This window comes from Caloenas nicobarica, chromosome 1 (genome assembly GCF_036013445.1).
Source record: "Caloenas nicobarica isolate bCalNic1 chromosome 1, bCalNic1.hap1, whole genome shotgun sequence".
In the NCBI taxonomy this organism is placed as follows: domain Eukaryota; kingdom Metazoa; phylum Chordata; class Aves; order Columbiformes; family Columbidae; genus Caloenas; species Caloenas nicobarica.
The window spans coordinates 97082393-97107977 of record NC_088245.1 but is presented as its reverse complement, the minus strand read 5'-3'; the positions used below and the strand labels follow the sequence as shown (position 1 = coordinate 97107977).

The 25585-nt window shown below is 40.2% G+C and overlaps 1 protein-coding gene across 4 annotated transcripts in view; it reads left to right on the top strand.

Annotated features, from left to right (window-relative positions):
- Positions 1-11897: 11897 nt before the first annotated feature.
- HERC2 (HECT and RLD domain containing E3 ubiquitin protein ligase 2) overlaps positions 11898-25585 on the top strand; it is a 117957-nt gene continuing 104269 nt past the window's right edge. For 3 of the 4 annotated variants that reach the window (XM_065646229.1, XM_065646238.1, XM_065646221.1), the window contains exons 1-3: positions 11898-12003; positions 12830-12946; positions 25231-25345. In XM_065646229.1, the coding sequence (XP_065502301.1) occupies positions 12875-12946; positions 25231-25345 (187 nt within the window). In that variant the 5' untranslated portion in view covers positions 11898-12003; positions 12830-12874. Of the gene's footprint in view, positions 12004-12099; positions 12304-12829; positions 12947-25230; positions 25346-25585 lie in introns of those variants that run through there. The other variant, XM_065646247.1, reaches the window with a different exon arrangement.

Genomic DNA, 25585 nt, shown 5'->3' with positions numbered 1-25585 from the left:
AGTGCCCTTCCTATGATCACTGTACTGGGGCTGCTCTTCTGTACTTTCCTCAACCTGTTGGTTAAGGAAACCTTGTTGGTTATAACATGCCCTCAAGTAATACTTTGGCTTTTGAATATATTTCAAAATAAATGTTGACATTAATGCCCATAACATACATAGAAGTCAGAAATATAAATTTATTTCAGAATTGCACCAAATAAAAAAAAAAGGTGGATATATTATAATCGAAGTCCGCAACAGATTACTATACATTATAGTAATGAAAATAGTAAAGCTTATGTGGTCTGTATGGCATGCTAATAGTTTTGAGTGAAACACAGAAAATCAGCACTGCTCAAGAGCTGTAACCTTTAATGAAGAGGACGAATTCTGTTAAGTACTTAAGATGGCTTTGCAAGATGCTTTCATTATAAATGGCACTGATCAGTGAAAAAATGGATTGTTTGTTACTTTATTTAACAGTTGGGTTGTTAGTGGAGACTAACTGTACGCCATTTGTCATTTCTTCACGTCCAGGACGAGTGTGTTAAAGAAATATATGGGATGTTGCTGAGAGCTAAATTTAAATGTAATATTTGCATGACAGGCAACAATGTCTTACAGTATAAAATCATATTTACTCTCTATTGCTAGTGTGGTTCTGAAACTACTCTGAAAAGCTAAACAGCAGAGCTGAATTAATACATGCAAAGAGTTTTCATTGGCAGAGTACTTGTTTTGTAGTTTTTCCATTCTTATTATTCTTTATTTTGTTGTAGTAATATTTTAGACATGCTAAGATTAGTGAGGTGTTAATTTCTATTGCATTTACATGATGGACATTTAATGCTTTAAGGGTCAAACTCTAACTTAATTTAGCCCAGTAGAAGCCCTTTCCAGCTAAACTAATCTAATAAGACTGTAATGTAGATTTAATATCAGGCACTACCTGTCAGTGAAGTAAGGCAAAGCATCACTTAGAGTCTATCCAAATTGTCTGTCTTTGTGATCACTGTAATCTAAAATACATCCAATGTACCAAAATGTAGTCTAGTAATACAGACGCAGCTATAGAAGAACTGAGACTAAAATGATTTCCTTTTTGTATTAGAGCAGTGAAATATTATAGCTATATCGATGCCCTCATTGCTACTAAAATGGCACTTGACCAGGGTCAGCGGTCGCAAGCCTTTGTTACATGCAGAGGAATCAGTGATGTGTTTGCTACTGAAATAGTGGCTGTCTTGTATAAATGTGTGTCTGCAGAACATTGGCCCATATGTCGTTTTGGCCACTCAGAGTATCATCTGTGAAGCCACTTACAACACGTTTGTTAGTTGGAGGTCTGTCTGTCACTGATCTTACAAAGAGCTAAGGTGCTGGCTAATTTTGGCTCCATTTGCCGCTGTCAGGGAAGCCAGCTCACAGCTAAGACAGTGTGTGACTCTTGCACAGAGCAGCAAAAGATGCTAAAATCAGATGTGAAATATGCGTATTCAAAATGTTGAAGATAATTGATTAAAACTTACACTAATTTCTGAGTATATGAAAAATCTGCCAGAATACATATGGCCAAATATGTGCAGCATCTCCTACCTTACTATACAGGTAAGGGATTAACATGGTGGTGAGGATATTACTTCAACATTGTCTCTAATATACAAACAATCTGTAAAAGGTGAAAAATTAGGGCATGAGCTGGTTGATGTCAAGCAATATTTGCATGCACAGGCCTTTTTAGCTCTTCCCTTTTGTTTCCAATGTAATTTGCCTTAACTCCATTATAGTCAAGCTTTATCTCATCTACTCTGCTTTGTGGAGTGTTGCTGCTTCTAGTGACTTCACTGCATTACACGGTGGAGGAACTCCCTAAACTTTGTAAAAGGGCCTAAAAGAACCTAATGGGCTTCTTGGACTGTGGTCTGAATTGTTCCTGTATCTGATACCCAGAAGTAAAGATAAAAGTAAATTACTGTTAATTAACCAGTTAATGAATAATGAAAATAGACATCGTAAGCCTCTGCTTGCAGCCTCCTTTTGCATCTAAAGACTGAAAAAGTAAGAAAGCAGGATGACTCCAGAGAACAATCTGCTCTGACACCCCAATCCAGCACGGTTTCACACCAGGGTTAAATGTCAGAATGTGCTAACACAACTTGTAAAATGGAGGCTTCTGGAGTGTCTCCTAAGTGCTGGAGAATCAGCGTTAGAGAAGAATCTCACTGTAGCAGAGCCTTCAGTAAAAGGTACTTCCTTGTGAAACTCAGGCTGGCTGAAGGTCTGAGAAAATAGATGGTCTGTGGCTATAGGCTTAAAGAATGCGCTTTTTCTCTAGGAGGTTCCCAAGTGGATTGAGTAACTGTTTTTATAAATATATTGTCATCTTATATTTTGGAATTCTTTCTAGGTTAGTTTTTATGTACATGTGAGGTACTTTATCCTAGCTTGTTCTTTACTATTAAACAATGAAAACTTAATATGACAAGAAACATTGCTTTCGTGTTGTTATTTTTGCTGGGGTGGCTTAGGTTAATGAAATTTGTTTAAACTTGGGTAGCATAGTTCTCTGCTGCAAAACTATTCTGATACTTCAGGGAAGTTGTAGTGACAATTTTGAACTAGCATTTTCTGAACAGAGAATTCTACTGTCAAAATGACATATACAATGCGAACCAATTCCAGTTCGTAGTTTCCTGAGAGTAAGTGAGCTCTAACATAACGTAACGGGACTAATATAACTGGAGTGAATGGAGCCAACTTATTATCAGAATTGATTTTAGAAATGAGATCAGAGTCCTGTGACCTTCCTTCCTTTTTTTAAACAAAGTATTGCATATTTTTCATAAGATCACTGCTGTAGAATTCACTTTCTTTACTGTGCAGGGAGTGGGGAGATGCCTGTGTTTACAAGCACAATTCCTCCACCCTGCTTTAGGGGGCAATGAGTTGCATTTGAGGTGCCTGTACCTCCTGACTAACACTAGAGGTAGTCCAAAGGACTAGCTTAGAATGGATGATACCAGCCAAAATGAATCCTACCTGTATTCTACAACAGTGTAAGTGGGAGGTGAATTGAGGGTCACTGATTATAATAAAAATAGTATATTTCTAGAGGATTATTTCTGATATTTTTATATTTTAGATTCATAAACCTGGTGACACCCCTCCAATTACATCTAGTTTATACCACTGTAAATCAGTTATATCTGATTTACTCTATATCAAACTTTGTGCCTGCAGTTGCATTACCCAGTCAAGAAGTAAATATAACTGCAGATTTCAAATGGGATTGGAGCTGCCAGTCCTCAAACCAGGAAGGAAGCTTTTATGATTTGTGTAACTGATAAACATAAAAGGATCTTTTAACCTATGAAATGTTGTTCACTAGTAACATATTAATAAACAACTTCATTAATGTCAGCATCAGAACTAGTCCATTATAAATGTAACAGGCAGTAGAACTAGATTTACCTCTTGGCTCTGTTTTCAAATGTAGTATATTAGCGTTAAAGCCAGCTCAGATTTTGTCAGGTCCTCTTGAGGCTATGCTAATAAATAACAACATCGGAGAGAGATGAGAATCAAGAAACAACTGAAAAGAATGTAAAATGACACCAGTAATCGAGAGGGTTGATGGTAGGAGCGACACAGGCTCAAAACTTTAAAAAACACTGCTGTCTCAAATGTATTACGTTGAAAGTCAGAGTCCATCTGGGACAGATGTAGGAGCAGGAATCTGACTCTCCATGTGTTGGTGGAAGAAGACATGCATCTACTGTTTTAAAATGCATGTGTATACAGAACCAAAAGTACATGAAATTACTAGGGCCCATTGTGTAAGTGGCAAGGATACTGTAGAAGGACCCTGAACTTTGTGATAAAGTCGGAGTCTTACCACCACAGCACAGACATCACAGCCTTCTATCATAGTGGAGCAGTCAACCTTATAGCAAAGGTTTCATAAGTGTTTGTTAAAATCTTATATACTGTCTATAAATGCAGCAGTAATTTGAAATTAGTATGGAAGAGAAGGTTCATAGCAGCTTATTTCCCAATGTTGCAATTTCCCAGACTCCAATTTTCTTCAAAGGATTATGAACAAGATGAAAAATATATTCAAGGTCTAATTTTTCAAAAATAGCGATAACTGATTTGTTGAAATGACATGGCATAGAGACAAATCTGTGATCTGGTTGAGAGGTGACACAAAAATACGGCTCTGAAGAAAGCATTAAAAGAAGCATCCAACTGCTATATAGTATTTAGTGGTGTTAATTATCTTGTACTGAAAGCAGAACAGATAACAGGTGTGAATGCTATTGGTTTCAACAGTTTATTGTGCTTGCAGCGAACATACCACAAAATCAACAGTAGACAAGTGCCAGGACAAGCTGAAGCACACATTGTCTTGCTAGAGTGTTTTCCTTCCTGTTTGAACAAATTACTTCATTTTAGGCCAATAACGTTGTTCTCATACCCTCCCCAAACTTTAAGGGTGCAATAGACATTAGCATGTCTGAAATATCACGCGAGCCTCCCTTGAGGATAAAACAGTTTCTGAAATGGTTTTAAGTGGGGTGGGGACTGGCAAAACAGAAGCAGCACAAAAAACTCCCTTTATAAATGGGCATATTGGAGAAACATGGCAGAGATTCTCTACAACTGCTTTTACACATCTGTGGGAAGAGAGCTGTGGACAGTTGCCTGATTCATAAGCCAAGCAGACCATTGCTGTTTTGGGCTGGTATTCATTTTGCATATTAAGGACAGACCTAAAAATTTGTCTTGATTCCCTTTCCTCCTCTCCCTGCCCCAGCCACTATCTCTGGACTTGTATAATACTTTGACCAACCTGCCCTTGACCTTTCTATTCCACTGCTAATGGCATAAGTCCAACATGTTCTAACTTTTTTTTTGGAGTGAAGTTTTTTTTCCTTATGAAGCATTTTTGTATGAAAGGATACCATATGGCTCTAGGTTAACAAAGCCTTTATAGAAATACTGCTTCCTTTCCTGCTTAAATGAGTAAAGAATCCTATCAGCATTCACAAAGTGTTTCCCTATATATTAAGCAATGTATAAAAGCTAAAGTGTTTTTGGCGACCTTCCAGGCATTAGGAGAAACTCAATACTTGGTAGCTTCTAAATGGAAAGAAGTAAAATTAGCATCATTTTTGTCATGCTTTGATTATTGGCTAAAGGATCCTGTTCCCCTCTCTCTAGACAGGTTTCATCCTACCCCATCCACCTACCCAAACTAAAGAGCACAGATTTTTTTTTTTTTTTTTTAATTTTAAGAGATCTAATGGATTTAAGGCTTTTCTCATTTTGCCAAATCATTTCCATTTTGTTTCTAAGTCTTCTGCAATGAGCTACACTTTGCATAATAATTTAGGGAAAAAATGCAATATTTTTATTTATTTGCCTAAACTCAAAAATCAAAATGTTCTTGCTCCTCAAAGTGCCTACTAAACACCTCTCCATCATGTTCAGTGATTGGGAAGCATGTTGCAGTGCCCACTGATGGGTTAATTTGTAAATATTTAACTAGGCAACTAGCGTCTTGTCAGATAGAATATCTTCAAATAATGATAATCTATTTGCATGGTATTATGATAACACAGAATCATTCTGCCCTCAATAGATAAGTTAGTATAATAGTGAAGATATATTTCAATTTCCAGTGAAACATCATGTTGATTTTACTACCCTTAGCATTGCCTTGATGTTTGGGTGGATTTTAAAGTTATATCTTGACCATTTTGCAAATCGAATATTTGCAGGTGAACAGTTTTATGAACATAGCTTAGTACTGTGATATATCTTTAGATGGCATTATTAACAAATCTTTTACAGAATATGCCTGTAATTGAAAAGGCCTCTTAAATGCAAGCATTTTCTGCTTAATTTCATAATTGTATTTAATTTGAAAATTACAGCGAGCTTATGGAGGTTGCTATTTTTTAGTATATGGAACATATATATTTTCCTACTGAATTTCTGTTATAACCCTTACTGTATACCAAGTAATTTAATTTCAACAGGTCTGTAATGGATACCTGAATATTTATGTAGTGTTTATTTTCAAAGTCTCACAAAGATCTGTCTAGTGAGCATACTCAAGCTGGCATTTCCAAAGCTACTTCGCAAGTCAGAGCACAACATCCATCTCGGATATTTTATGAAGTGATTATTTTGAACTGATAATTTGAAGAAATAACAGGAACAGCCACAGAGAATTCATTATTGTTGTTGAGTTCAGATATGTAGGATGAAATCAGATCAGACTGGTTTGGGCTGTAAAGTGAGAGACTTGCTGGACAGAAACACGGGCTAGCCTGGGGGAAGCAAAACAACTTTTCTTCTCTGTAATAGAAGACATAACCTGGAAAGCAAGCTTTTGGGATTGTGTTTTTATGGGAGACTAAAAACTAGTGCAGTTGGCATCACACGAATAAAATAAAGGACTTATGAGGCTGAATTTCTGAGCTTGAGGAAGTCAAGGGAAACGCTACTGCTTGCTTTAACAAGGACAGCATTCATCCCAATTTTAAAAATAATTAACTATGGAAAATGTAATTAACAATGGATTCTAATTAGCTACCTGTGGAAATTGTAGCTTTATTGTGACAGCTTGTCACATTCTTTTTTTTTTTTTCCAGTTCTCTGTACTCTGAATTGCTTTTCCAACACCACCTCTGCCATTGAGCCCTGTCAGCTGTATGATACACTGTGATTCACACCAGACTGTTTTAGCAAACAAAAATTGTCACAGGAGAAGAACTTGTTGAAATTCTGGGTGTAAGCAATATTCATCATTTAAAACCAGGGTAAAAAAAAGATGAAAGGAGGGGTTAACCTAATTTTATTTAATGGAGGAACAATACAGTTTCTCAAATAAAACAAGTATGTATCGCTGTGCAGTAAAGGTAGGAGTGAAATCATCTTGGAGGTGTGGATGAAGTGAAGGATATGGTTAGACCAGAGACAGACTAGAGAAAAAGGTGAGAAGTAGCAGGGCTGTTACCACTGAAGGGGAGGAAAGACATGCATGGAGACAGATGAGCTTGTTTCGTTGTCCTGAGGAGGAATGAGGAAAGAGGGTTAGGATATTGGTTGCAAGAGGCTTGGGTTTTTGAACACAGAAGCCGCTTCTTTCATTTGGTCGTTCTTCTGCTTACGTAAATAATATGTATTCAGTAATAAAAGTGGCTAGTAGAAAGTGTCATTGTGACTATTTAGAAATACCAGTGTGTGTGGGAAGGAGGAGAATCCTCTTATGTAGTTACTCAGTCCTGTCTTCCCCTTGTAGAAAGCACTGGTGTGGCATAATAATATGTATTGACCAATTTGACCTGATGGCATTCTTTGCAGATAATCTAATAAAGAAATAATGGGCCTCATTACGAGCTTTTAATTGTATAAAACTGAAATTTTGGCCAAAAGTTCAGTTCAAAGAGTATTAAAATAATAAAGGCTAATCGTAGAACTTTCTCACTTTCTTTGGGAAAGACTTCATCACTGAGAAATAAGCCAAAAAATTATTTGAGACTTGTTTTAAGCCCAGAGTGGACTGGAATTTGCATTTTGTGGTTAGCAACACACAAAGGCTTCCAAACTCAGTGGGAGAGCTCAACACAAATGGCTCTTGAAAAAAATTGCAAACAAAAAACACATTGTCTTGCAGTGAACAGTTAGGCACTGCTCTTACAGAGATGGTTTTGTGTCCCATTCACATGCATAACAATTACTGATATTCACTAATGAGAGAAAAAAATGTGCCTCATTCCACTGCTGTTATAACTAGAATGGATTCTCTACAGCTTGCATGTTTAAAATAATTATTAATTAGTAAATATTTCACGCTTATACCTAGAAGGCCTGCAGGTAGGACTAGATACTATTCTTATGTAAACATATACTTGCTTATTTTTGGGCCTTTTTGATTAAAAAAAAAAGTTCATTCTCACCATTTGTTCATTAGCTCTTAAGGTTTGGGATTTAATTACTTGAGAATGCAATTGCCTCCACTTTTGAGACTGGTCCCGTAAATCTTTATGATCCCATTGTCACAAATGAAATAAAAAGAAATACAGTGCTGTCCAGATTGTCCAAAGATACTTCTCTTCCTTCTGCCTGTTCTTTAGATTACTGCGATAGTTTTTATTCACTTAGTGTCTGTTCTTCCCCATCTCCTCAGGCTTGCCTGACAGTGCTGTGAACTGGTCCTGCACGGAGGCGAAGGGAGGTCACCCTTTATGCTACCCACCCTACGTTCTTCAGCCTTTCACGGTTTACACAGACCCTACGCAGTGCACCACCATCCTTATTTTCCACTACATCCCACACCTCTGCAGTGCCTCTTCTCTTGTAGAAGCTGGTATGGCTTCTCCGCCACATTTACAGCAAAAGAGAGGTCTCCTGCCCAGAGCCAGACATTTGTAGAGCACTCTGTATTGTTTGTGGGTGTTCTAAGAGGTGGACCAGAAAATGTGACCCCTTGGGTTTAGTGTGCCTTTCATTCTGATGCATTTACTTTTTGCTTTAATCTATAATAATAATGATTTGACCATATGCCTGTGTATGGGAATATATCGGAAGGTTGGCGAGGAGGTTAGTTAAATGCAAATACACTCAAGTGATTTGTAGCTGTCTGCAGAAAAAGCACAGTAATTGTTTTACTGCCCTTATGTGCTTGATGAGTAGAACCTCTCTGTTAGATAACACAGGCCTGTGAGAAACTCTAAAACACCTTATCACTATGTCTGAGATTCCTGCTTTGTTGTGAGAAAGAGCGAGGGGCTGCACCTGCTTGGAGCCTTGAAATACAGGTGAGCTCAGCAGGCACAGTGATCTTCTACAAGGGCTGGATTGCTGCAGCGCCTGCAACCCCGCTTGTGTTACCTCTGCATGGGAGCCTAGGTGCGACTTCGGAGATCCCCCAGTAGAGAGGTAACTAAAATTAAAACTTGCTCTTTGCAAATGCATTTGTGGCCTCTGGCTCTTCTTGTGACGTGCCTGCGCTTGTGCACACAGCCTGGAAGCAGATACATGTAAATCATTGACCGTGTCTGTCCATGAAACAAAATTTTTCCATGCCCAGCAGTTTCTCTGGAGGAAGCAAGAAAGACGTGCGAGGGTTTTGGCAGACTTGCAGTGAAAGCAGGGCGCTAAAGTCACTTCCACTTGACAAGCAGTCTGCCCTGCAGCTCCTGCGGGTGTTGGTGTCTCTAAGGCAGGGTCATTAGATCCACGCAATGATTTTCTTGGGTGTAAAGCAGGTTACTTCAGCAAGGTGGGGCACAAAGGATGACGGCTGGAGAACTGATTTGCAGGGTCACATAAGCCTGCTTTGAGGCAGAAATTTGCATCAGAAGAGTGGAGCACAAGGATTGGAGTGGTAACACTGTTTGGCTTGAACTTGCCTTCCAAAGTCTGTCAGACCTGTACATTACGTTCATGACCTTGGCCAGTCTGAAGTGAAACAACACTTATTGATGGACTTAATACTGCAAATACTCTGTAAAGAGACAAACTTCAGGTACCAGAGTCATTGATTTTTCTGATTATTTGTAAAAATAAAATTATTTTTAATAATGTTCTCAAAATACTTTTCATGTTGTACTACCAAACATACTTTTCTCTCTGGAAAATTTGGTGGGTACGTATTTTTATAAATGAGAATGCCATTTGAGATTGCACCATGCTATTACAGTGCATTTCAAATGCAAACAAAAATATTAATCAGAAGCAGAATCTAAATCTGGAAATACAAAATAATCAATAAATTCTTCAGAAGTATCTCTAGCTTTTAATTTCCATGGTAACAGCACCCAAATACGTTTTGAGTTTTGTTGAAGTGAGTGCCTACCTGCTAACTGGGCCAGTGATTCAAGTCTAACAAGTTAGGTAGTTATGCATTCTTCAAATTATTCACATCAAGAGTTCCAGCAAAAAGCTATTGCCATTTGTTATTTAATAAAAGAAAACTCTCTGAAATAAATGCAGATTGTCTGAAGATATTCCTCCTGGAGAGCGAAACAAAAAATGGCAGTGAATGCTGCATATGCAAATTATCTCATTTAGATCTGATTTGCACATCACTTAAGCAAGCAGTAGGCACAATCAGCGGGCACTGTGGTTTCAACCAGGTTTTACTAATTCTTCTAGTTTGAACTCCATACATTGCAAAGTGGTTCGTATTCCTGCTTGGAATAGGACAATATAGCTATCTCCAGGAAATCATGGAATGGTTTGCGTTGCAAGGGACCTTCAAAGATCACCTAGTCCAACCTCCTGACCATAACCAGGGACATCTCCAACTAGATCAGGTTGCTTAAAGCCCTGCCTAGCATTGACCACTTCCCATGCCGGGACATCCACAGCTTCTCTAGGCAACCTGTTCCAGTGTTACTTTCTTATATTTCCAGTCTACCAGGTAAGAAGAGACTAAAGTATTTCCCATCCTGCTGTCGTAGCTCTTGCTTAGCCACGGACTAGTCAGAATAGACACAACATGATATACATGAAGGTATCTTCCAACCCAGTTCTATGTTTGTAAGATTCCATGACAAAACTTTCAGTACTCTCATGTTAAAACTAAATCTTCTGACATGTAGGCATTTGGGCAGATTTTTCAAGGGAAACTACTTCTGGTTTTGAAGATTTGTTATTTTAAAGTTTCAGGGAGTAACTTGAGGAAATCGGGTATTTCTATCTTTTCATATAAATTTGCAGACACTTCAGAAATTTTGTGCGGTATTTTACTCAAAGAGACTACTGTATCTTGATCCAAGAGAGGTTTTTGGTGAGCAATAGTCTACGTGGTTAGGTCATGGTTGCACTTTTTACTTTGAAAATGAACCCAGAATAATCAAATTAACTGTGTTTTATTACACTGCTTCTTAAATAATAATAACAAAATGTTGTGTACCTTTGCCTAAATGCCAGCAAACGGTCACAGTTCTGTTAGAATTTCATTGACATTCAGTCTCTGACTTCATGTTGGCCAAAGCCAGTCATGGTCCCATCTGCCAAGCCTTGCTCCTGCCTTCCTAATTCCCTAGCTGCCCTGAACTGTAGTCTTAAGTATTGTGAGGAAGTTTACTTTTGGTTAATTTTAATCTCATACTACTGATATATTTAATCTTCCTCAACAAACTTATGCCGAGGCCTGATTATTTGCCCTGGTGCAGGTTCTCCCCTGCGTGACAGGCTCACTCCATTTGCCTCCAGCCTCCCCTCACCACCTGCCATGAGCAAGTTCCCCATTTCTTCCCCAGCATCCAAAATATTTAAAAGCTGCCTTCTTTTTTTTTAGAAGTGAACTTATCATAGAATCATAGAATGGATTGGGTTGGAAGGGACCTTCAAAGGTCATCTAGTCCACCCCTCTGCAATGAGCACGGACATCTTCAACTTGATGAGGTTGCTCAGAGCCCCATCCAGCCTGGCCTGGAATGTCTCCAGGGATGGGGCATCTGCCACCTCTCTGGGCAGCCTGGGCCAGTGTTTCACCACCCTCAGTGTAAAACATTTCTTCCTCTAACTTAACAGTATAGTTTACAGATGGTCTCAAAAGCGACTTAAAAAAAAAAAAACCAACCCACAACCTCAGACTTTCTTTTTTTTTTTTTTTTTTTTTTTAATCTCTGCATCCTACCTAAGGGGAGACTTCGTTTTCCGTTACTATCGAGTTCAGACGCATGTGTGACTCAGGCCGGGCCCACCCCCGCCTTGCGTCGTTGCCCCCTCCGGGACAGGATGTCCCGCCTCCCCCTCCTCTTCTGATTGGCTCAGAGCTTTGCTGGCGTAGTGAGGCGGGGGGGGCTGAGCCGCGAATTGGCCGAGTTTCTCCCGTCTCCAGTACCGGGGGAGGGAGCGACCGGCTCTGCCGGCGGGGTGGGGGGGGGTAGGCGGAGGGACGAGGATTACCGGGGGCCGAGCGGGCGGCGGTAGAACGAGGTAACGAGCGAGGAGTCGCCGCCGTCATCGTCGCCGTCATCGTCGCCGTCTCGGCCGGTGAGTGCCGGGGAGCCTGGGGCGCGCTGCGACGCCTCCATCTGGCTCGGCGGGGAGGGGCACCCCCCCCAATCCGTCCCCGCCCCGTGGAGCGGGCCGCAGTGGCGGGTCGGTGGGCGCCAGTGCGCTCCGCCTCGCTCTAGCGGCACCGGGAAGGGACCTCCACCCCCGCCCCCCAAACCGGGGAGCCCCGCGGGAGGGGCGGGGCGGCGCAGCGCAGCCCCCCGGGCCGTGTGCAGCGACCCCTCAGGCGTCCGAGCTGCCCCCGCCCCGCGGCTCTTTCCCCCCGGGCCAGCCGAGGTGGGTTAAAGCCGCGGCTGGTGGCCGTAACGGGCGGTGACAGCGGGGCCGTGAGGGCGGGAGGAGGCGGGGTGCTCCTGGGAGAGGGGATCGTGCGGCCAGGGCGGGACCCCCCGGGCCTCGGCTGCCGCCGGGGTGGGGGGGATGTGTGGGGTGGAACGGGTGACCCCGGTAATCGCTTTATGTTGGGCTGCGGCTTGCGTAATCCGCGATCAATTATTTATTTCATGCACCACTCGTGGGGCCGAGGGGCGGCGTTAGGCCGCTGCCGGAGCTCGGCGCGGCGGGAGGGAGGGTGCCGGCCGCGGGGGTGCTGCGGACGGGGAGCCGGGGGCTTGGGGGGTTCCAGTAGCGCTCTTAGTGCGTGCTCCTGTGCGATTTTGGGGGATGTGATTGAGGGGAGGTCCATATATCACGGTGAATTTTTAAAGATCAAGTGGACGCCATCCTGGCCTGAACAGAAATAACCTTGTGTGGTTTATTTCGTGCGCTAGACTGTTGTTATTTTTTTCTCACTCTCTGGCAGGTTGGGCTGCTCAGCCAGCCTGGAGGGAAGGCCGGAGAAGGAAACATGTCTTCTGAGTCTTTTTGTCTGGCTGCTCAAGCTAGGTTTGACTCCAAATGGTTGAAGACAGACTTACAGGTAAGGAGTTGGGTAGTTGTATTGCACTGTGACCTTTCAGGTGCAGATCAAGGATGCTTTTACTCTAAATAGCTGACAAACAGAAGACTGCAGCATCACTCTTGAGATAGATGTATAGGTTGGTGTGGGTTTTTTTTTTGAGTACGCTGATCCAAACCTGATCTTGAAGAAACACTAACTTATTTTTAGTTGCAAATAGATCTGAATTGTCAGCCCAGTCCCTTCTGCTTAGAAGCAAGCTGGACTACATATATATGTTATCTTTGCAGAGTGTCAAGGCACATAGACGAGTATGTAGCATTACTGCTATTATCGAAATCCAAATTCATCATTTAGGCTGTTGCTAAACTTGTCTGCATATGAGCTAGCAGCTTTAAAGCACAGGAGAACTGAAGTGAAAGGCGATGGAAATCCAATTTGTATTTTGAAGAATTCAGATTAGTTTTTACTGTAGTTGTTTGTGTAACACGTGTAGGCTTCCTTTAAATTTTGTCCTTTTTTGAAGGGGGTTAATTTCTTGTTAAAGATATGTGGTTGAAATGGAACTGGTCTTTGTTGAAATGTGCCAGCGTTTGGTGAAAGGTTTTTTTTGTTTTAGAAGATATCTGTTCATTTATCAGAGTTGCATCATACAGCGATGATGATACTATAACGTTTTCCCAATTCAGGTCTGAAAATTAAGTGGAAAATATAGAGAAGTGGAGTGATCTGGGTCAGTTACACTTGTTTCAGATGAAATGGTTAACTAGAGTCAGTCCTGGTCTTGTCCGTCGTCTTTCCCCTGGATGTTCCATATACATACCTTGCTTTAAATAACTTTTCCTAGTTCCTTCTCAAAACTCTGAATTACTTGCTGGGATGGGCCAGCCAGTGTTATTCCTTTCTTACAGATTAATAATAATGATAAAATTAAAGATTGCATCCTGAGTGGCTTCACCCAGAATTACATGCTGATAGTCTGCATGGTTGAGTTCAGCTCTTCTTGTGGTTAGACAAGGTTTTGTTCCCCATGCAGCTGTGATTCAAAAGTAGCCTTTCTCCAATATTTTACATCAAACACACTAAATTGGGATCAGAAGTGTCAGATATAGCCTCAGAGGTTACATTATTTAGTAGGTGTTGTGTGTAAATGCTATAAAATGACAGGGGTATGATCTGGGTAGATTAGTTCTATTTGCATCTTTTATTCTTACCAAACTAAAATTTTGGATCCAAAGTTAGATATTTTGGCTAATGTAGTAAATAAATATAGTAGAAAACAATTTGAAGATAAGCATATTAAGAAAAACATAAATATTTTTGTATTTGCTGGAGGCTGGATTCTAGGTTACAAACATGTTGCTTCAACGATTGTAGAATAGAGGAAAATTTTCGCTGAAAAAGTGGCAATCTTTCTTTGTAACAGCTGCTGATTATGCATTGCCTATATTTCTTCTGTATTATATGGGTTGAAAAATGTGAGTGTTCATGTGATTTGTGAGATTTTTCTTCTTGTCTGTAGTGCCTTTTTTCTACATCCATTTTTTTTCTGTTTATGTAAACTTTTGACAGGAAGGTTTCAGTTACCATCCAAACTTTAAGGATTATTTTCAGCTGATTGTGTATAAATGCAATGAAATATTTGTCTTTTATAAGACTGTTGTGTAGTTAATGTGTTATAATAATTCCTTTTAATAATAAAAATCTTAATTTATAACAAATGTCTACGAATAAGCTCTCTTATAACTAAGTGTTCTTTATGAGTAATAGCAAGTTAGACTCTAATTGCCAGGGTGCTCCCTTTGTTTTCTTCCAATCATGCTGTAGTCAAAATAATGAGATTAATGAAAGAAGAGAACAGTGATCATTTGTGATCTGTTAGAGACAAACATCACTTCTCTGGTATCTGAAGGTTAGCCAGGCCTCCTGGGTATAATATAATTTTCTTATTGGGTTAACTGTTTTTGGTATTACAGGGGTTCTTATCACAGAACTCTGTCTGGATGTATGTGTTCAGTATTTTAAAAAAATGTATGTGTGAATCTTGAATTGCTCCTTTTTAGTGTATTAAATGGCAAATGTCTTTGTCAAGGAAAGGGGTTTTGGGCTTTGGAGAATTTTTCTGTTGCGTGATTGACTATTTTAGCTACTGGTGGACTAGCATGACCTAGCTGCATGTGAAATAGGTATAAATCCTATCAGTTTAAGTTCTATGTGTACTGAATATGCTGATTTCTTACTCTTGTTTTTAATGGCTAACTGTAGAAGGGCCTTATTGGTCCTCCAGAGACTGTCAGCAGGAATTGAAAAGATGAGCATACTCCCTAGGAGAGGTTGGAAGAAAGACACACTAATTTATGTGAATTAATCAAGCTGACTACAAATTGTTCTTTGGAATTGGACCTTGAAATTCTTCACTTTGAATCTGCATTTTTAGCTTTTCACTGTACAGCAGTGCAAGAGTGGGTTGGTGAAAGTTCTTGGAGGAAGAAACTGAGTTACAGTGGGTAATTCTTACCATAGGAGATGTACAGAGATTGATTAGTCTTTAAAACTATCTTTTTTTTGTTTTTAAATGAAGTTCTTTGCTGCTGGAAAACATGGGAAGTATAGCTAGAATTGAAAGTGAAATGTTTCATTCAGTGGGCTGGTAGTCTCCGAAGTCTGACTTGCTTTTTTCATTTTTTTTCTTGGTCACTGTTGCCAGCGAGTTTGTTCTTTAGACTTGGTGGCTGTAGCAGTTATTGGGGATTAAGCCAGTGAAATCTCTCTGAAAATCATCAAATTCTTTTTTGCTTTAGCTCAAGACGATGTTGCATTAATAATGTAATACATGATATTATAATACTATGTGCATTACTAAGTCTATAATATAGCTGTATTAATAGAATAAGAAAAGAATGACGTGGATTTTAGCATGGATCGTGTTTGATCACCTGCATGCGTCACTGTTCCAGCCGACATTCAGGCCAAATGTAAATGTTCTTATTCAGTTTTGGGATGTTACTGTTAAGCTACATCAGCCTGGCTTTGTCTGTTATTATTACTGTTCTTAGGAGAATATCAAAGACAGAAGACCTTTTGTAATAGCGTTGCACCTCTAGCCTGCAGGATTGACTGAAGTGCCGTGAAATGTTAATATCTTGACAATATATTTTTTGCTTATATTAACTTGTCTGAAACTAATCAATATTATTAGAGGAAGCCAAATTGCTTTACAAAGACCCAAGTGCACCCCATAACTATTCCATGACTTTTTACTAACTTTGTAATTAACTGACCTATTATTATATGATTTACAGCTGCTATTATAATTTTGAACTGATTAGAAACATTTGTTTTATTAAAAACCTAAATTCCCTGGTGGAGTGAAATTAAGATATTCTACGTTGTCTGAAAAAGCACAAGCTGTATAGCAGCTGAAAATTTAGGACAGCACAATATCAGGTAACATCAGTAGTACAGTATGCAGTATGTTGTCATATTACATATATCAATATGTGTATAACATCACCATCAATAAAATAATCCTGTGAAGTTGTAAAACAGATGGATTTTAGTACAGGCCACTTTTTCATGGGTCATGTTTATCATAGGTGCTAGAAAAGTTAGGGTATCACTCTTAAATTTCCATTTTTTAAAAAATTAGAATTAATAAATTTACAACCACCTACCTATTCATGCCCATTACTAGTAGAAACTGTCACATTTATAGCAAAATCTATATGTAATGAGATATGTTTTAAAAGACATTTCTGAGGAAGACATCCTTTTTTTTTAAAAAAAAAGTTTAAAAAATATACAAACAGAAGGGAAGATGAAAATTGTTTACTTAAACCTAGGTACCCAGTTTGCTGAATCAAACCGTGTTTAATATAATTCCAGTTAAATACATGTACTCTACTACTAATTTAGAACCTTATGCAGACAACTTCAATTAGTGCTGGCTGAATAACGAAAAACTAGAATTGCTGTCAGCTAATGGGATGCATGTGTCTGTTCGAGTGGCGTTTATTGGTCTGCTGATTTTTCGATCCTGTGGAGAACTCTTGTGCTTAATAGCAGGAGTTAGAGGTGAAAAACTTTAGGCGACAGTCAAGGTGCAAGAGCTGTCTACAAGAGGAATAAGATGGATTTTCATCAATTTTCATGGAGTTGATGGGTGGCAGGCTATTCTGTCATCTGCTTTTGCCACAGAGATGAGTGATCTTTTTAAATGAAACAGCCACCTGTAAGAGTTGCATTGGTCTGAAATGTTTTTACGTTCCCTTCAAAGTTAAATTCAGCATTTCGATTTTCATGAAAATCCCACTCTTCTAGCATCTAGATCAATGTCTAAATAAATAATGTCTTGCTTATTAAAGTCAAGAAGTTAGTGTAAGTTACTTTCTCTGTTCATTTTGTGTTAATTTTCTTGATGTGGTTTTCTGATCTAAAGAAATGAAGGGCTCACGTGGAAGTTTTTATAGAAAACTGCACATGACAACTTACACATTTTCAAAGTAAGTGAAGTTTGCAATAGGGTTTTTTAAAGTATTTAAAAAATGAACTAATGCTGTCCCTCCAAAATAAGTGATTTCCATAGGGAGGGGTGAGGACCATATAGAATTATAGAACGGTTTGGGTTGGAAGGGACCTTCAAAGGTCATCTCGTCCAACCCCCCGCAATGAGCAGGGACATCTTCAACTAGATCGGGTTGCTCAGAGCCCCGTCCAGCCTGGCCTGGAACGTCTCCAGGGATGGGGCATCTGCCACCTCTCTGGGCAGCCTGGGCCAGTGTTTCACCACCCTCAGCGTAAAAAATTTCTTCCTCATGTCTGACCTGAATCTCCCCTCTTTTAGTTTAAAACCATTGCCCCTTGTCCTGTTGTAACAAGCCCTGCTAAAAGTCTGTCCCCGTCTTTCTTGTAGGCCCCTTTTAAGTACTGAAAGGCCACAATAAGGTCTCCCTGGAGCCTTTTCTTCTCTAGGCTGAGCGATTCAGCTAGAAATAATAGCGTGGGAATTGTATTTTAAATTATTCTAGTATACTTTTGCAGTATACAATGTTAAATAATACAGTCTGCCTGTTAATATCGCATTCCATGATTAACTTGTGAAAGAGTCAGCAATGACATCCAATTTCCCCATAAGATGTCTAAAACAGATTATGCGGAGTTATAGGTTAGAGAAATTAAATTTAATGTTTATGCAAATATTTGGGCTCAAACAGAACTACTGTTCCGCAAATGGAGAAAGAGAATTTCTCTTCTAAGTTTGAGGGGATTGCATAGTTTTTCTCTGTATATGACCATTAACTCAAAAACGTTTTGCAACAAATGGAAGACTGATAGTGTGTTATTATGGGAACACTTCTAGTTTAACACCAGATCTGTTGAAGTAATGTGGGGCCACTGAACTTTCTGTCTTTGCTATCAGAACTTCAGAGGAGTACGTTTAGACCTAATGATGTTTCACTGTGCTTTGCGTAGGTGTGATAAGCAGCTGTGGTTTCAGGGCATGCTTCAGCAGGGAAGGAAGGAAGCTGAGACAAAATACTCAAGACAACCATGACAATGAAAAAGGAAACATAAATTGAATGGATTTAAAAAAGCAAAAGCAACAGAGAGGCTTGGGAAAGGACTTACTGTTCTGTGATTTTCTTCACATTAGTGGGCTGGAAGCGTTTTGTTTTTTAAAATCTATTTCTGAAGAAAATTGTTTTTTAATGTAGTCTTTAAAACACAGCCAATGGCTAATGCAGAAATAACCGAATGGAAGAACAGATTCTCTCCCCCTCCCCCCTGCTGGCAATTATGAGGTGAAGATTATTTAAGTAGCTTATATTTTAAATCCATATTGACATTTTGTGATTATGAAGTTTCTTTCTTGGATTTCCAGTGCAGTTATATAATTGGGAATCCTACCTGAATCTACCCTCATCCTTTTGTGTAATTTTCTTTTCCTGGCTTCATTTTTCTTGAGTTCGAGTTAGCTTGTATGGAGGCTTCTGTGCTTTCTGCAGGAAAGTTTACAAAACCACCTCAGGAATACGATCTGGTGTACCACATGGTGTAAGCTTTGTCTGACTTAAACAGTTGACTTTAGAACAAAATCACAGCTGCTGATTATTCATAAAATAACTTACTAAAAGCACCTAGTGGTGCTTTGAGAAGTCCCAGAAGCTTATTCAGTTGTGGTTGCAAGATTTAATTTTCTTGAAATGTAAGGAAATGTTAATACCAATGCCCTATTCTCTGGAGTTAATGGGAATGGACAGGAGTTTCACTGCCAGCTCGCTGGAGGATGGTGGCAGCATATGCCAGCGACCAAACTGGATATCACTTTGACTTTTTTCTGTCCAGTATAACATTTGATTAAGTACAGTTTAACTGCAGAGATAAGATTAGCAAAAGATTAGAGTAGGGGCTGTCCAGTTTACGGTAGAGTAGAAGTTCAGTTTGAAGTCTGCTTTAGGCCCTTGCTTTTTTGGCTTGGGATATGTGAGCAGGACTGAGACTGAGGTCTTATGTGGGAAGTGTGAACTTGGTGAGATACATGCCTTACAAGTGCAGAGATAAAGACGTTGTCTGGGGATGAGAATGTGTGACAAATGGTGGAAGTGGCTTGGAGTTTGTGAAGGTGAGGTGCTTTGGAGATGAGGATATGTGGCTGTGATATTACCAGAGAGGAGGTAAGGAGATGCCACGGGAAGAACAAGGGAGATTTTGGGCATGGGAAATGACACTTGATTTGGTGGAATGAGTAGGAGGATTAAGAACATGGATCAAGGTTGTAAAGGAATGGATAGTGGTGATGGACTGCTGATGTCACAGTCTTGGGAAGGCAGTGTGTAGGTGGTGGGGCAAGGAGGGACTTGGGTCCTTGTGGGGTTTTTACAGAGTGTACATCTCTGACACTGTTGCCAGTTGCAAAAGTTCAGTGAAAACTTAATTATTCTTTATTTGTAAGCTTACTGAGTTCATCATGTTCATCCCATTAAACATTCACAAATGAAGTTACAAAATTATTAGAAAGAAAAGCAGGATTGTGTAGTCAATGCAGATACTTGGCTATTCTACTAAACAGTGGACTTACTGTTATCTTCAGCTGCTAGTTTCACAGAATCACAAATGGATGAGGCTGGAAGGCACTTCTGGAGTTTGGTTATCAGGTCCAACCCCCCTGCTCAAGCAGCGTCCTTTAGAGCCAGTTGTCAAGGTCCATGTCCAAATGGCTTTTGAATATCTCCAAGATGGGAGACTCCACAGCCTCCCTGGGCAACCTGTGCCAATGCTGGGTCACCCTCACAGTGGAAAAAGTGTTTCATGATGGTCAGAGGGAGCCTCCTGTGTTTCAATTTGTGCCCGTTGCCTCGGGTCCTGCCACTGGGCACCACTGAGCAAGGCTTGGCTCAATCTTCTTTACACCTTTCTCTTCAGATGTTTATATACATTGATGATTTTCTCCCGAAGCCTTACCTTCTTGAGGCTGAACAGTCCCAGCTCTCTCAGCATTTCCTCATAGGAGAGATGTTCCAGTCTCTTAATCGTCTTCATGGCCCTTTGTTGGACTCTCTCCAGTATGTCCATGTCTCTTGTACGGGGGAACCTGGAACTGGACCCAGTATTCCAGATGTGGCTTCACCTGTGCTGAGTAGAGGGGAAAGATCATCTACCTCGACGTGCTGGCCACACTCCTAACGCAGCCCAAGACACTCATTAACCTTTTTCATGGCAAGGGCACATTGGTGGCTTATGTTCAACTTGGTGTACACCAGGATCCCCAGGTTCATTTCTGCAAAGCTGCTTTCTAGCTGGGTGACCCACAGCATGTACTGGTGCCTGGCATTGTTCCTCTCCAGGTGCAGGACTTCACACTTCTCCTCGGTGAACTTCATGAGGTTCCTGTCAGCCCATTTCTCCAGCCTGTCAAGGCCCCTCTGAATGGCAACACTACTCTCTGGTGTACCAGCTACTCCTCCTTGTTTCTGCTGGTTAAGTGAAATATTTCTCTTAAAGGGAGTTGTGAATCTTCTGTTATGGTTTTAGAATTTTGGGATTATGAAAATAAAATTGCTTGAATAATTTATAATTATAAAACTCAGACTTTTTTCACTTTTGGCTGTTGCATTGGCAATTCACACTCTTTAATATGTCTGCTGAACATTGAGTAGATAATTTGTGAACTTGTTACAGTTGGAATTGAGTTGCCCTCAGTTATGACAGATGAATTGGTAGTAAATACTGTTTCTTAATTACCCCTTCAGTTGGTTGCTTTGATTATTGCTACAAAAAACCTCCAGTGTTCCTTTACTTTCAAACGTGTCGTTTTTTTCCCCCTCCCTCAACACATATACCACTGGCAAAATGTGAACTACAACTTGAATAAAAGCAAAATTGTTTATCTGAAGGCTGCTTATGGTGTACGTTTCCACATGAGATACTTGGAGAAGGAGTGGGGGAACTCTCTCTGACCTATAATCTTGGTGGTTGCTCTATCTTTATGCAACATACCAAGAAAATGACTGATAAGAATTTGAACACCAAACCCAAGGCAGAAGAAACTTTGTTTACTTTTTTAGTTGCTTCGAAGACTTGAGTGAACTTTGTGCCATGTGAAAGTATTAAAGGTTAAAATGGAGAAAACAATTCTTGACTCTACAGCAATGCTTACAAAAATAGTAAGTCTTCTGAAATACCATGTTCTGAAGAACTTTGAATTCAAAGCCTGTACGCCTTTAGATTGTAAGCTTAAGCGTTGTAAGAATGGTTTTCCATACCAAGGTGATCTGAGAATATAAAATGAAATGTATGAAAAGACAATTTGTCAGACAAAATTCTTAACTTTGTGAAAACCATAATTTATTATGCTACCTATGTGGAGGGTTGTCTCACTATTTTTCAAGTTTGTATTTCAGCCGAGGCTAGCATTCAACAGGTGAATGTTTACAACAAAAAACAACCAACAACAACAAAAAACCCCAACCCAACAAACTCTCATGACAAAAAAGCCAAAAAATAGTGAAACAATTGCGTTTAGTTATTTTTGCAAGAAAAAAAATAGTGAAAAATCAATTTCTTAAGTGTCTCAGTAAAGTATGTGACCACATCTAATGGAGAAAGTGAATGCCATTTATTTTTGAAATATTTATAGACTGAGAACAGTGTAAGAAATTTAGTCAGTGGTGAATTTTTTTTTTCCATTGTTGAAATACTACTTTACTTCAGACTATTCCAATTTTTTTAAAATAAAGTCAAACGTAAAGCTTTTAGCAGAATGTGGAATCTTTGCAAAAGCTTTACATGCTGTCTACTCTGAAGACCAGGGACCATACGTTTCAGTACAGCATGGTCGCAGTGTAATTCTGGTGCTATACAACTGATAAATCACAGATAAATTGAATAATGTCTAGCTCACGCTGTGCAATTCTTTTCGTTCTCATTTTCCTGAGGTCAAGAAATAGCAAGTGACAAATATGTACAGTGTGTCAGCTCATACTTTATGCTGAAAGAAAAAGGATTGAAATCATTGATATGTGTTGGACTGAATTTCTGAAGTATGCAACATGAAGTCAGGAAACTAACATGGTAAATGGAACACCTTATCCTTGGTGCCATCTTAAGACATATCAAGGATAAGAGGGTCATCAGGGACAGTCAACATGGCTTCACCAAGGGGAAGTCGTGTTTGACCAACCTCATAGCCTTTTATGAAGACGTAACAAGGTGGATTGATGATGGCAGAGCAGTGGATGTGGTCTACCTTGACTTCAGCAAAGCATTTGACACCGTCTCCCACAGCATCCTCACGGCAAAACTGAGGAAGTGTGGACTGGACGATCGGGTAGTGAGGTGGACTGCAAACTGGCTGAAGGAGAGAAGCCAGAGAGTTGTGATCAATGGGGCGGAGTCTGGTTGGAGGCCTGTATCTAGTGGAGTGCCTCAAGGGTCAGTTCTGGGACCAATACTGTTCAATATATTCATCAACGACTTGGATGAGGGAATTGAGTGCACTATCAGCAAGTTTGCTGATGACACCAAGCTGGGAGGAGTGGCTGACACGCCAGAGGGCTGTGCTGCCATCCAGCGAGATCTGGACAGGCTAGAGAGTTGGGCGGGGAAAAGTTTAATGAAATATAACAAGGGAAAATGTAGAGTCTTGCATCTGGGCGGGAACAACCCCAGGTTCCAGTACAGGTTGGGGAATGACCTATTAGAGAGCAGTGTAGGGGAAAGGGACCTGGGGGTCCTGGTGGACAGCAGGATGACCATGAGCCAGCCCTGTGCCCTTGTGGCCAAGAAGGCCAATGGCATCCTGGGGTGTATTAGAAGCGGGGTGGTTAGTAGGTCGAGAGAGGTTCTCCTTCCCCTCTACTCTGCCCTGGTGAGACCTCATCTGGAATATTGTGTCCAGTTCTGGGCCCCTTAGTTCAAGAAGGACAGGGAACTGCTGGAGAGAGTCCAGCGCAGGGCCACAAAGATGATGAAGGGAGTGGAGCATCTCCCTTATGAGGAAAGGCTGAGGGAGCTGGGTCTCTTTAGCTGGGAGAAGAGGAGACTGAGGGGTGACCTTACCAATGTTTATAAATATATAAAGGGTGGGTGTCACGAGGATGGAACCAGGCTCTTCTCAGTGACAACCAATGATAGGACAAGGGGCAGTGGGTAGAAACTGGAACACAAGAGGTTCCACTTAAATTTGAGAAGAAACTTCTTCTCAGTGAGGGTGACGGAACACTGGAACAGGCTGCCCAGGGAGGTTGTGGAGTCTCCTTCTCTGGAGACATTCAAAACCCGCCTGGACGCCTTCCTGTGTAACCTCATCTAGGTGTTCCTGTTCCGGCAGGGGGATTGGACTAGATGATCTTTCGAGGTCCCTTCCAATCCCTAACATTCTGTGATTCTGTGATTCTGTAATTCAGTGTGTTACAGTGGTGTCAAAACATGCAACTTGTCTTTAGTTCTTCACCTTAACTGAAGTTAGCTAGATCAGCAAATGACTTCCCTGCTGGTGGTTGTAACTCTTAAAATATGCAATTTTTAATCATTAAAATATCTTTAGCAAATAGTTCAAAATAAAGTATAAGTGGACTTCTGTGTATAACGGTAGATATTTTACAGCAGTTGTGTAAGTGACATCTTTGTGGTACTCAAAACACTTTGGATTTGAATAGGAGTTACATAACACAAAGATGCTTCTAAATAAGCCTTCAGCAGTTTTTATTTTTTTCCTTTTTTTTCTTTCTTTTTTTTTTTTTTAATGTCTCCACGGCACCACTTCGATATGCTAAAGGTATTCTGTTTTTCAGGTTCATGTCCTCCCCTCCTCCCTTATGCTGTATGGTTGCGAATTATAGCCTGATTATTACGGAATTCGCTTGGGATGTTGACACCTGCTTTGCAGCGTTTTACGAAGCAGAGAACAATGGCAATAGAAGACAAGCCATGGTCGTTAGATTTCTTTGAGGGAGGTCCAAACTGATAAATCATTAGGCGACTCGTGTTACAGCCGGTGCTTTCATGAGCGCTTCTAGCTAGCACAGCTCTGCCATTTGTTCCAATGGGAGCATTTATCCCGTTGCACACATAGTGTGTTGGGAACTGACCTGACCTGAGGCTGAGGCGGCCCCTCGCTCTTCCCCCAGGCACAGCTGGTTTTAGTCTTGATGTGCTCCATAATCTGGTTCAGCAGATGATCACACACGTACATTAGTCTGCGTGCTAGAGGAGGCGTTGTAGCAGCTGGAAGAAGAGGGGGGGCTGTCAGAGATGCTTTGCACAGCAGCACCAGTTTAAACTGGCTACATAAGTTTATGAATCTGTGCCTTGATGTCGTGTGTTCCGATTGAGTGCTCAGCTCTTCAGTTGCTGGTTTGGAGAGGGGACTGTGGTGACTTTCTTCATGCTTTCTTGTTTTGTCACTTTGTGCAACTTGACTTTCTTTAGAAAGCTTTCCTGAAGGCAGAAAGAACACCCCCACCCATGCCCCCCCAGATTATTTTATGATGTTATCTTGAATGTGTGGATAGTTCTAAGGTGACCAAAGCCGTGCTTTTAATGAGAATTTTTCACTGAAATAAAGTGCATCTTGCTATATTTGAACCTATTTAAAAGTTACTGTTTTGAGCTTTTAGAGAATCAGAGATCCTGAAGATCATTTAAATCCCTATGACACACGCAGTCACACTCTGAATATACCAGTAAAGTGATACATGTGTTTTCTGGGGCAAAATATAAAATCTGATGTATTTTAAATGTTAGTTTGAGTTGGCTGGAGAGAAAATTGTTGTGTGTAACTATATATAATGTATTGATTTTAACAGCTTGCTTTTACACGAGATGGACTATGTGGCTTGTGGAATGAAATGGTGAAAGATGGGGAGATTGTATATCCTGGAACAGAGTTAACACAAAGTAGTGAACTACCTCCAAGAAAAGGTATGGATATTTAACTTATTATTATTTTTTATTAAACAGATTTTTTTTTTTTTTTTAAATCTTGCTGATTAAAATGGAATTGATTTTTCATGCTGTCGCAAAACTTGGTTTATCGCCACCTTTCTATACAATTTGCTGGCGTTCATGTTTTGAATTAAATACAATTGAAACTGATTTCTCAAAAGTGTACAGAAAGATAGCCTTAAGCCTTCAAATAAAGGCTTAAATCTGTTCCAACCT